The sequence below is a fragment of the Oryzias latipes genome, chromosome 3 (assembly GCF_002234675.1).
Source record: "Oryzias latipes chromosome 3, ASM223467v1".
NCBI classification, from domain to species: Eukaryota; Metazoa; Chordata; class Actinopteri; order Beloniformes; family Adrianichthyidae; genus Oryzias; species Oryzias latipes.
This window is the reverse complement of record NC_019861.2, coordinates 1,016,222-1,028,676: the sequence shown is the minus strand read 5'-3', so window position 1 is coordinate 1,028,676 and position 12,455 is coordinate 1,016,222. Positions and strand designations below refer to the sequence as shown.

The 12,455-nt window shown below is 44.6% G+C and overlaps 1 protein-coding gene across 2 annotated transcripts in view; it reads left to right on the top strand.

The window, feature by feature from the left end:
* The first annotated feature begins 7,531 nt into the window (after positions 1 to 7,531).
* The window catches only part of otog (otogelin), a 103,908-nt gene continuing 98,984 nt past the window's right edge, over positions 7,532 to 12,455 (top strand). Inside the window, exons 1-3 of one of the 2 annotated variants that reach the window (XM_023951366.1) lie at positions 7,532 to 7,959; positions 8,060 to 8,108; positions 9,048 to 9,105. In XM_023951366.1, coding sequence (XP_023807134.1) covers positions 7,617 to 7,959; positions 8,060 to 8,108; positions 9,048 to 9,105 — 450 coding nt within the window. In that variant the 5' untranslated portion in view covers positions 7,532 to 7,616. The remainder of the gene's footprint in view (positions 7,960 to 8,059; positions 8,109 to 9,047; positions 9,106 to 12,455) is intronic. The other variant, XM_023951367.1, reaches the window with a different exon arrangement.

Genomic DNA, 12,455 nt, shown 5'->3' with positions numbered 1-12,455 from the left:
AGCAACTCTCGTATCCTGTTCACAACAGTTAACAGATTAACTAACCCTCCAACCCAGCTACCAATAGAACTGGTTTGCACACCTAAATGTAATGAGTTTGCTGTATTTTTTAATGACAAGGTTCAGGGCATTAAAAAAGCCATCAACTCCACAACACATATAACTATCGAACGGCCACCTACTCACTCTAAGCTGACTCACTTTGTACCTGTCACTGACCAAACTGTCCAAGAGACCATCACCCGTCTGAGCTCGTCTACATGCTGCCTTGATGTGTTACCCACTAGATTTCTAAAGTCTGTCCTGAACAGTGTGATGCCATCAATTACTCAAATAGTTAACATGTCTCTTCAATCTGGAATATTTCCGGAGGCATTTAAAACTGTCGTCATTAAACCTCTCCTGAAGAAAAGCGGTCTTGATCCCACTGTACTGAATAATTACAGACCTATCTCTAATCTGCCATTTTTAGGAAAAGTCCTTGAAAAAGTTGTCTACCAACAGCTCACTGATTTTCTCTTATTAAACAATTCATTTGATGTTTTCCAGTCAGGTTTTAGACCCCATCATAGCACAGAAACTGCTCTTATCAAGGTAACCAACGACATCCGCCTGAACACTGATGATGGCAAAGTCTCTGTCTTAATCCTGCTAGACCTGAGCGCTGCCTTTGATACTGTTGATCATGGGATCCTTTTGCACAGACTCCAAGACTGGGTTGGCATCTCTGGATCTGCCCTAAGTTGGATCAAGTCTTATCTGGAAGACAGGAAATATTTTGTTGAAATTGGGAGTTGTGTCTCAGACTACATGGCCTTGACCTGTGGTGTGCCCCAGGGATCGATCCTGGGACCCCTTCTGTTCAACCTCTACATGCTGCCACTAGGGCAGTTAATACGCAGTAATAACATATCTTATCACAACTATGCAGATGATACTCAGATCTATGTGTCACTGACAACAGGTGAATATGGGCCGGTGGATTCACTCAGCCACTGCCTCCAACAGATCAGCGCGTGGATGCAGAACAACTTTCTCCAGCTAAACTCAAACAAGACCCAAGTTATTATTTTTGGCCCACAGAAACAAAGAGAAAGTGTCAGCAGCTACCTTCATTCTCTGTCTCTTAAACCCTCAAATCAAGTCAGAAATCTAGGGGTAATCATGGACTCTGACCTGAACTTTAACAGCCATATCAAGTCAGTAACATCAGCGGCATTTTACCATCTGAAAAACATTGCCAAAATCAAAAGCATAGTGTCAAAGCCAGACCTGGAGATACTTATTCATGCATTTGTCTCCAGTAGGTTAGACTACTGTGACGGCCTGCTCACCGGCCTCTCCAAACGAGCTGTAAAACAGCTTCAGTACATCCAGAATGCTGCTGCACGAGTCCTGACCAGAACCAGGAAGTATGATCACATTAGTCCTGTGCTCAGGTCTCTGCACTGGCTCCCTGTACCTCAAAGAATAGACTTCAAAGCAGCTCTGCTTGTGTACAAGTCTCTCCATGGCCGAGCACCAAAGTACATCTCTGACATGTTAGTGCCATATGAACCATCTCGTACTCTGAGGACCTCAGGGACCGGCCTCCTGTTGATTCCCAGAGTCAGAACTAAACAAGGGGAATCAGCGTTTCAATATTCTGCAGCTAAAATCTGGAACAGCCTCCCTGAAGTCGTAAGACAGGCCTCTTCTGTGTTCATGTTCAAATCTAGACTTAAAACATTTCTGTTTAGCTGTGTATATGACTGAAAGGTCTTATCTGCACTTTTCTTTCCTTCCTTTATTTTTAAATCAATTTTCAAAAAATTTTTTTCTTTTCTTTTAAAGTAAATTTTACGTTGATTATTTCTATGATGTATTGTGATTTTAATGCATTTTTCTGTTTTGTGAAGCACCTTGAATTACTTTGTGTACGAATTGTGCTATACAAATAAACTTGCCTTGCCTTACATATTCACATTATTCTGATGCAGTATTACTGGAATAATAAACCAATGAGATTGTTAACACCATACAGTGTTCCATGATTTCTATGATCCATGAACAGAGAAGCTCTAACTAAAATGTACAGATTGTTTCCGTTTGGCCACTAGGTGGAGCTCACTTTATGCCACAAGATTAGACCACAAATGGTTACTTTAAAAAAGAGTTTGGAAAATTCCTGCCTGTGAGTCAATAAAGCTGTTCATTTATTCAGAAAGTATGTTTACGTCGACCGAGTGTTAGCATTAGCCGTCCTATGCAAAATCCCATTATACGTTAGCATCAAGCTAGCAGAGTTTTACTGCTGTTATTGTTAAAATGACTGTAAATGTATCCGAGTAGATTAGGTTCCATGAACCTTCTGATTGTGTTTTCTAAAGTCTCTGGCAGTTTTACAGTTGGACACCATCCAAAGCTCACCAAATACAGTGGATCCAGAGGACATCCACCTGCCAGGTGTCACATCATCCATCCAGGCCAGGGTCAGCAGGACCCCCCATGCCAGAGAGCAGGGGGCAGAGACTGCAAGCTCCAGCCCAGTCAGAAAAGCAGCCCCCTCTGCCATACCGCTCAGGAGCATGTTCTGAGCATGCACCAACTCCAACCCCACGCCAGGGACCCCCAAGGTAGACCTTGTCAATGGTAGACCTTGGGGGTCCCTGAGGAGAATTGTAACCAACTGTTGAAATTCTGGCGAGGCCCAGTGCTCGAGGGCAAGGACCAAAACCCCCACCACAGGGACGCGGAAACCCCCAGGCTCAGATGTGATGTGATCCCTGGTTTTTGGTCTTGCTCAGGGATGCCCCCTCCCTGCGAGGAGAGAGGGCCGCCGGGGCCAGGAAGCCAGCACCCAAGGAACAAGGCTGCCGTTGCTGAGGGCCTGGTACCCCCCCTCCAGGGATGAGGTAGGGGACAGATGGTCAGAGGTCCCGCCTTCCTTGTGAAATGCATGTTTGTTTGTGATCATGTGTGTGTTTTTGTGTATGTTGGGGTGTCGATTGTTGTGGGGTAAAGGGTGCAGTTAAAACTGATGGGAGGGGCATGGAGAGGACACCTGATCAGAATAACCCTACTTGCTCTGCTACTTTTTTTAACATGTACTTGAAAATACTCTTTTTTTTCAAGATTTTTTTTCTCTAATTGAAGTTATTCAAAATTTTTATTTGATTTTGATTTGAAATGGTTTATTTCAACCAATCAAATAAGAATAATACACAAAAACATTACAATCAGTTATACATTCATACAATGACGTATCCAACTTAGGATAATTAGACAATAAATTAAATATTGCTTTAAAGGGAGTGGGGGGAACTTCTGTAATCCCACCCCTGTTCTACTGTAACCATTTTAATATAAGATTGATAATTATCCGGTTCATAACTATTTTAGAAATCAACATGGTAAATGCAGATCAGTTATCTAAAATATGTGCAGATTACAGTAATTATAAAAATCATGTATATAATTAAAAAAATAATACTTTATCAGTAAAATAGACGTAACACTGTCTCGAAAATCTTCATAAACGCGGAACCGGAAGTCGAATTAAAAACTGACCAATCAGACACCTCCATAAAAGGCCTGGAACATTCAAAACGTTTGATTGACAGGTTCTCGCCAGGCGACAGTAGTTACCATAGAAACATTGATTCAGAACGCTTCGGACCAATGATCGTTTACTGAAAAAAAGCCGACTGAATGGATTCAGTGGCCAGAAGTAAACCATTTTCTACGGATGGTGTCACATTCTCTCAGTCCAGGTCTGTGACCTTCAATGGTTTCAGACACATCCTCAATGCTTGTAACCCTTGTTCTATCCTAGGCACGTTAACGTTGGGAGTGGGGTCATCTAGACCCACTAGACAGTGGGGTCATCTAGACCCACTAGACAGTGCTCTGAACCTTTTTTCTTCAATGATTTGTGATCTTCACTGGTGTCCATGGATTACATGAAATCTTTCCACCTTTATCCACCTTTGTCATGGTAGGGAGAACACCTCAATGGAAGGGGGGGGGGTCATCTAAGATAGAACAAGGGTTAACTTAACTACACATATGACATACTGTAATTCATTTACAAACGTAAAAATCTAATAGATATGAACTTTTTATGAAGACTTTTTTATGAGTCAACTGTGTTCTGATGATTTCCAAAAATATTTTTTTCTTAGGACAAATTGTTAAATGCATTGTGCTCTACATATGCCTGCTGTACTGTAAGCATTGATACCAATTTTTTTGTTTTTTGCTAAGACTTGTGGGAAGTTTCCACAACACTGGATTTTAGGACTGCCAGACCTCTGGTGTGAGAAAGACACAGGCCCACACAGAAAGATGTGAGGTGTTCTGGTGAAGGCCCCCCAGCCGGGTCTAGAACCGGGACTCTCTTGTTCGAAGGCAGGAGCACGAACCGCTGCACCACGGCATCTCAAAAAAGCTCTTCAGTATGAGGCTGAGTTCATGTCACAACGTCTCTTCACTCATACGTTTTTACACCAAGGTTTCATTTACTCTAAATGTTTTAGTCTAATAAAGATAGAACTGAGGTCAAAGTTCAATCAGCTTATAGCTTTTAGGTTGACTTGACTTGATTGCTACTTTTGAGTTCTATGATTGTAAAACCTTCGAACTCAGTACTGTTGGGGTTCACGGTGCGCCGTAGCCTCTAGTGCACTAAGTAGAGGTTGAATTCAGACAAAACTTGTGTCTTCGTTTTTCTAAAGACCTAAATTCATGTCAGGATTGATAAATCTGAAAATATTTCTGTCTTCCTTTCTGTCTGCAGCTTTTGCTGGGATTCAGCCGCTCTGTTATATTTTAGCCTTTGTTAGCGTAAAGCTTATATTCAGAGTGTGTGGTGGTGGTGGTGGTGGTGGTGGTGGGGGGGGGGGGTCACTGCTCCCGTTTCAGTGTGATTGTGTCTGAGATGAAAGGCTCTGGTTGGAATCTGCAGTAAATTAAAATCAATGAAACAGGCTGAGGACAAACTGTGGAAACCTGGAGTCAGTCAGTCAGTCAGTTCTTCCTGCAGCCTCTTGGGTTTTGTTCGTTCAGCTTGAAAATGGAGTTTAGATTTCTGAAATGAAAGTCTTCCTGACTGGATCACACAGAGGCGGAGCCGTCGGCTCTGTGGTGGAGCGGCTGCCTTTGTCAGACAGACACTGGACTTTCAGATGGAAATGAAGGTGTGTGCAGCCGCTGAACCAGGGTCCACAACACTCAGAGGACTCTGGCTGAGCCAAAAACAGCGTCTGCTGTCTGGCCTAGTAGGAGAGCGTCCCCCCATAAAGTGTAATCTGATTACTACATAAATGACAGAAGTGGTAAAAGTCGATTAACGGCTGATGCTTGGATTTGTTTTCTGATTGGAAGTCAGCCCAGACACACTGGCTCTGTGCGTCAGCGGTTGGTGGATTTCACTGAAACAGAAGTTCTCCAAAAACGGGACGTTCCAGTATTTGAAGTAAATGATACCCGTCTTTAAACGAATTCCAAGTGGTTTCTTCAATATCTTCTTCTCTTCACATTAAACTGTTGAGTAGAAACTGAGGAAAACTTTCCGTTTGTGGGACTCGGTGGTCTTGACTGTTATTAGAAAACAGCAACAAAAACCCCAGAGGACAAACGTCAGAAAAACAAAGAAACAAATAAAAGCAAACAGGAAGTCTGTTCATGCACTTCCTGTCTATGAAATCCTCTTGTTTGGTTGGAGGTTTGGATCGGTTCTAGAGTTTTGTGGGCACTCGGATGAGAATGTACTGAGCATGCGCATGTGTTGTTTTCTCCCATGTCCATATGTGAGTCGTTTGTTATCTCGATATACACACTAGGAGGCGGTGTTGTACATGTGGCTGGAGTACAGGGGTAACGGCGAGTCTGTCTTATAATTAAAGCCTGTTCAAACAACGGAGGTAGTCCTGACTCATCAATATTACAGTATAGTATTGTGCTTTTCACACATTCCCCCTAAAGTCCTTACATTCCACCAACCAGTTTGTGTTCATGGGGTTATCGTGCGTTTGCTGTGTTGGCTCCTAAACTATGGAATCCATTGGAACCAGCAGTTAGAAAAGGGGAATTAGAGAAGTCACGATTTTGGAGAGTTTTAAGAAGAATTGTTCCTCCATTTCAGCGCTTTGGTATCAGCTCATGGTTTTATCCGGTTTATGCTCTTTATTCTTTTATGTTTTGTTCTCCCTGCTCCCCCTGGCTGGAGGTGGAAGCTTCTTAATCAATCAATCAATCAATCAATCAATCAATGATGATGAAAATCTGGATTCAGCCCTGAAAGACAGAAGACCAGTGGCGTGCGTTGAGGTTGATGGCTGGTGAGGCACTGACTCCTCTGGAGTCAGATTTACAATGAAAGAACTAAATATTTCACCTTTCATCCAACAGCAGCAACAGCTTAGAATACACACAAGAACATATTTGTCCCACAGAGAATATTTCTTTAATAGACATGGATAGAACACTCTTCTTGTGTATAAAATATTCATATATACTGTAAACAAATGAAAGTATACAGATGTGTTCAGCACACATTTGACCATCAGTAACTACTCCTGGTAATTTTCCAACTTCAAATTCTGGAGCTTTAATCAGTTATCAAATATTGTCTCTGAAAATGATCATAAATGATTTTACTCACATTTTTCCAATTACTCCCAAGTTATTTTTAAAAAACAAATATTGAAAAACGTGTTTGGCTTTACTTTTTCAGTCCATGTGTCGATCCTTCTCCACAAAAAGCTCTATGATCTGCTGGAAAGTCTTCCTTATTTTCCTTAAGTTCATATGAGTACATGAGTTTCTCCTCTCAATGGAGACAGACATTTTATTTATTTATTTATTTTTGCTTGTTGGCTGATTTTTTTATTATTATTTTTATTGAACAATTGCAACATACAAAACAAGAAAATGCAACAATTATGCACATATAATGTACAATAGAATTCTGAATACAGAATAAGCGTGTTACATCATTAAGAAATTTTTAATTATTAGTAACAATCACAAAAGAAAATAAAAAATAAAAATAAAGAAATAAAATAAAACTAAGAAAGGAAAAAAATAAAATAATAAATAGAAAGAGAAAATGGGAGAGTAAACTTATGTCAGTAGTCCAAAAGATTTACAAATGTCAATTGTTTTTTGAGCTTTTGTATTTTTTGAAGCTTAAATTAAGTTTAAATATTGCTGCAGTTCAAGTTTGAACACAAAGAAATCAGGTTTTTTATTGGAGAATTTGCTTTTGTGAATATGAAATTTAGCCATAAATAATATGTTTACACAAAAGAAAGCATCACGATTTCTGACATCAAAGCTCTGAAAACCAAATAGTATATTTTTATGGCATGCATGCCTCACCTGAAGCCTTTTCTGCGGGCCTACAGCAGGGCTTCCGCCGCACGTCTCTGCTAACATTGAGTCCTGCAGTCAGACATGAGGCAAAGCGCTTCAGAGCCTCATCAGGAGATTCAGCTCCGTCTGTGATCGCACTACACTCAAATTCTGCGATTTTAACCTCAGAAACTGTGGAAAACGTGTGAGGACTGAAAATGTTTATTTAACACAGATCATTGGAACATAATATATACTTAATTTACCTTTTCTATTTTATCATGATTATGGCAGGTGAGGCTCTGCCTCACTTGCCTCACCTGACCACACGTCACTGTGGAAGACAGTCTTCAGTTCTTGAGAATCATCCTTCAGGTGTGTCTCCCCGGCCCCGCCCCCATCTGCGCATATTTTATGCTAATGAGCAGGTGCGGCGCCTCTTCAGGCGCGCGCCGGCGGCCCGCGGAGCAGATGCACCGGATGGAGGCCAGCAGGCGGCCGCGGGAGCTCAACCGGAGGGTCTTCAGCAGGTGATGCTGTCGGTGCTGCGGATGGATCGCCGGTTCGGACGGATTGGGCCTTTTCGCTGCTGCGTGACTGCGTGGCTCATCCTCGTCAGTCACGGTGAGTGGGTCTCCTGCAGCTGTCAGTCACGCAGCTGCGCATGGAGGGAAAGCGGCGGGTCCTGCGTGGAAAGGTTTCCTGACGTTTGGTGTCATTTCAGCGCATCTGTGCTGCTCTGCTGACAGAGAAAACCTCTCTGACTGGAGAAGGTGAGTGGATCATCGAACATCTGCAGATGATTCAGCAGAGTCAAACTACAGAAAAATGTTAGATTCATCCACAGCTGTGACAGCATGATCATGTGGACTATTCTGGGGGGGTTCAACCGTTTTTTTCTTTCTTTCTGCATTTGTCCATTTATGTGTCTAAAGAAACAAACATGAAGGGAAACCTTAGGAGAGCTACAGTAATTCAGTCAAAACATGCATGCACACACAGAGAAAGCTGGTTCTGGATCATGAAAACGGGTTTGTTTTTCCTCTTTGGGATGCACGGACCCCCACCTGTTGAAGCCTGAAAGCACGGCTTTGAAAACATTGGTGCAGGTTGGTGGCGTGGACTTCATATGGTGGGGAGTCCTGCTGCTTCTCCCCTTCCTTCACGACCCCACAAACATTGATTAACACAAAATGACACCAATAAATAAACTGTTCTTTCTTACAACAACTTTATAAATTCAGGTTTCATTAAAACACAGTTTAAAACCAATTAGATGTGTTTTTCAATCACATTTACAGTCATATTGAAGAGAATCGGCTCAGATCCTACAGACATTTCATCCTGATATTCAGCCTTGATCGTTTTGTTCAATGTTGCTGTTTTTGCACCCAAATAAAAACTGAAGTAGAAAAGAAGCTTTCATAGATGTAAAAACATTCGATTCATTCATTCACGGCTCAACAGAGACAGACAAACAGAACATTAACACCAGTTAGAATCCAATGAGTGCAGGATATTCCCAGAAGAACCAGTGAGCGTAACTGTACTTTGTTAACCATCAGATGATCGGTGACTGTGGTGAGACTGGCACAGAAATGATGAATATGATGTTTTTGTGTGGCGGGTCCTGCTGCTGCTGCTGCTGCTGCTGCTGGTGGTATCGGTGGGGAGCAGCAGGAACAAACCTCTCCTTGTTTTCTCTGTCCCAGCAGCGGGAGCAGCAGGAGAAAACAGGAGAAATGGGACACCACTTCCCAGGGAGGGCAGGTAGGCCCATGCATTGATCATTGATGCTGATGGAACTTTTTCAGGCGGCAAAAACACTCAGAGCAGTGAAACACACATAAGACTGAAAGACCTAGTCCAGATGTGAAACAAGCCTGAACGACAAGTCTGCATGTTTTCACAGCAACAACCAAGTCCGGTTCTGGCTGGGGGACGGGTTTCCTATTGAAAAATGCTCTTTGCTTTTGTTCTGGGAGCAGATCCGTGTGGAGCGTCTCATGATGATCAGTGCAGGTTGTTGGCCTTTGGAAGCAGACGTGAGGGAATCCCAGCAGGACTCTATAGCAGCTGCTCGCTCGTCTCACTGATCCTGTATCAAAGCTGCCATCTGCTTCAATATGGTGGCCCTTTGTCCGGCCGTCCTTTGGCGCCGGGCGACAGGAGAATCCGCCTCAAAGCATGGGAGCTTAGAAAGGAACAAAGCAATGGGAAGGACAGGCTCATCTGTCTCTGGTCAGAGCGTTTGATCTGCTCCCTGCTCTGATCTGAGACAGCGATCAGTGATTAATAATTCATAGACAAACTCTCCAAGTCACCATCTGCTTTGACATGAGAGCCCCTTTGAACTGTCCCGTCCCAGGGGGCTCAAGTTGTTGGAGCAGTTGGAGTGGAGTAGAAATGCTGAACTAAATCTATTTGCTTTTGCTTAATTCCCCCTGTATTGGTGGGGTTAGGGACCAGAGACATAAGCAGGATCCCCAAATACGCCGAACCACCGTCCATCACCGATCCTTCCTCATCAAAAACCCTTCTGAAACTTTTCCGATGCTTTGTGAAGCATTTATCAAAGAACGTTGGAATATTGCTCAACATAAAGAAGTGTTTTCATTCAGATCAGTAGACTGTACTTTATAACACATTAGGAGTCTCTCTGTCACTCTGGAGCGCGTTCTTCCTCCTTCATCATCTTCATCCACAAGAGGCCGCTTTCCTCCATCATTCATTTATCCGGGTGATAATTCCTCTCCACAATGATCTTCCTCAGCTATCAGGATCTCTTCCAGCTGCTTCTGAGTCAGCTGATGCCATTTCTCCGTGCAGGGACACAGACTGCGGTTATGGCCATTCAGGAAGGGGTTAAATAGCTGTCAAATATTCCTTAGCAGCCAGCGAGGAAGCCGACGGGCCGGTGTGCTCTTCATCTCTGCTCCCCCCCTCAGAAATCCCAGCAGCACCTCCTTTGGATGCAAACGTCTCATCCGAGCGTCCTGAGCTGAGTCTTTGTGACGTACCTGAGGAGTCGCGTGAATGAAAGAAAATCTGTGAATTGCAAAAAAACAGTGTCTGATAAAAAATCATTTAAGTACGCAGTATGATTTATAGACACAATGAACCTCTTTGAATCAAAATCTGTGAATATAGAAACGTGAATCATCACTGTACAGGGGGGACACAGATGGAAACATTTTACAAACAGTTCAGCTCCTAAAAAGGAACAGATTTGATTGGAAACTCGGTTCTGCATTTCATTCAGCAGTAGTTGGATTTGAAATCTTCACGCTGATGGAACTGCTAAATAAAACATAATGACTCTGATAACTAAACTGCTTCAGTGCCTTCAGAGAATCATTGTGATTGTTGTTAAACTAGGAGGGATGAACATGTTGTTGTGGGGCTGGGTCGGGGTCCTGCTGCTGGGATGGGGTGGGACACTTCCTCCTCCTCCTTTTCAAGCAATTAGTTTAACTGCTTTTGAAAAACTTCACATTAATTGTAATCATTGTGTTTGATGTTTGAGTCCAAATATGTCTATTTACTTCTAATGACTTTATTTACAAATGTATGTAAATATATATGGATGGTTATGGATCTCTTTTACCTTCAATTTTTATTTTTTCCAGTTCTACCATAACAAAAGAACTTTAGTTTGATATTTCTATGTATCCATGTATCCCTCTTTTGGTTGTCTTCAGTAGTTTTTATTATTTCAAATCAGTTTCAAAAGTTTGGCAACAACCAGCATGAAAAGGAAATGTGTCTGTCTCCAAAAAGTCTGACAGCGTCCACAAGCTCCCTGATCTGCCCCTCAAGCTCCCTGATTTGCCCCTCAAGCTCCCCGATCTGCCCCTCAGCTCCCTGATCTGCCCCTCAAGATCCCCGATCTGCCCCTCAAGCTCCCTGATCTGCCCCTCAAGCTCCCTGATTTGCCCCTCAGCTCCCTGATCTGCCCCTCAAGATCCCCGATCTGCCCCTCAGCTCCCTGATCTGCCCCTCAAGCTCCCTGATTTGCCCCTCAGCTCCCTGATCTGCCCCTCAAGATCCCTGATCTGCCCCTCAAGTTCCCCGATCTGCCCCTCAGCTCCCTGATCTGCCCCTCAAGTTCCCCCGATCTGCCCCTCAAGCTCTCTGATCTGCCCCTCAAGCTCCCTGATTTGCCCCTCAGCTCCCTGATCTGCCCCTCAAGCTCCCCGATCTGCCCCTCAGCTCCCTGATCTGCCCCTCAAGTTCCCCCGATCTGCCCCTCAAGCTCCCTGATCTGCCCCTCAAGCTCCCTGATTTGCCCCTCAAGCTCCCTGATCTGCCCCTCAAGCTCCCTGATTTGCCCCTCAGCTCCCTGATCTGCCCCTCAAGATCCCCGATCTGCCCCTCAAGTTCCCCGATCTGCCCCTCAAGCTCCCTGATCTGCCCCTCAAGATCCCCGATCTGCCCCTCAAGTTCCCCCGATCTGCCCCTCAAGCTCCCTGATTTGCCCCTCAGCTCCCTGATCTGCCCCTCAAGATCCCCGATCTGCCCCTCAAGTTCCCCGATCTGCCCCTCAGCTCCCTGATCTGCCCCTCAAGCTCCCTGATTTGCCCCTCAGCTCCCTGATCTGCCCCTCAAGATCCCTGATCTGCCCCTCAAGTTCCCCGATCTGCCCCTCAGCTCCCTGATCTGCCCCTCAAGTTCCCCCGATCTGCCCCTCAAGCTCCCTGATCTGCCCCTCAAGCTCCCTGATTTGCCCCTCAGCTCCCTGATCTGCCCCTCAAGATCCCCGATCTGCCCCTCAGCTCCCCGATCTGCCCCTCAAGTTCCCCGATCTGCCCCTCAAGTTCCCCGATCTGCCCCTCAAGCTCCCTGATCTGCCCCTCAAGTTCCCCGATCTGCCCCTCAAGTTCCCCGATCTGCCCCTCAAGTTCCCCGATCTGCCCCTCAAGCTCCCTGATCTGCCCCTCAGCTCCCCGATCTGCCCCTCAAGTTCCCCGATCTGCCCCTCAAGTTCCCCGATCTGCCCCTCAAGCTCCCCGATCTGCCCCTCAGCTCCCTGATCTGCCCCTCAGCTCCCAGATCTGCCCCTCAGCTCCCTGATCTGCCCCTCAAGCTCCCTGATCTGCCCCTCAACTCCCTGATCTGCC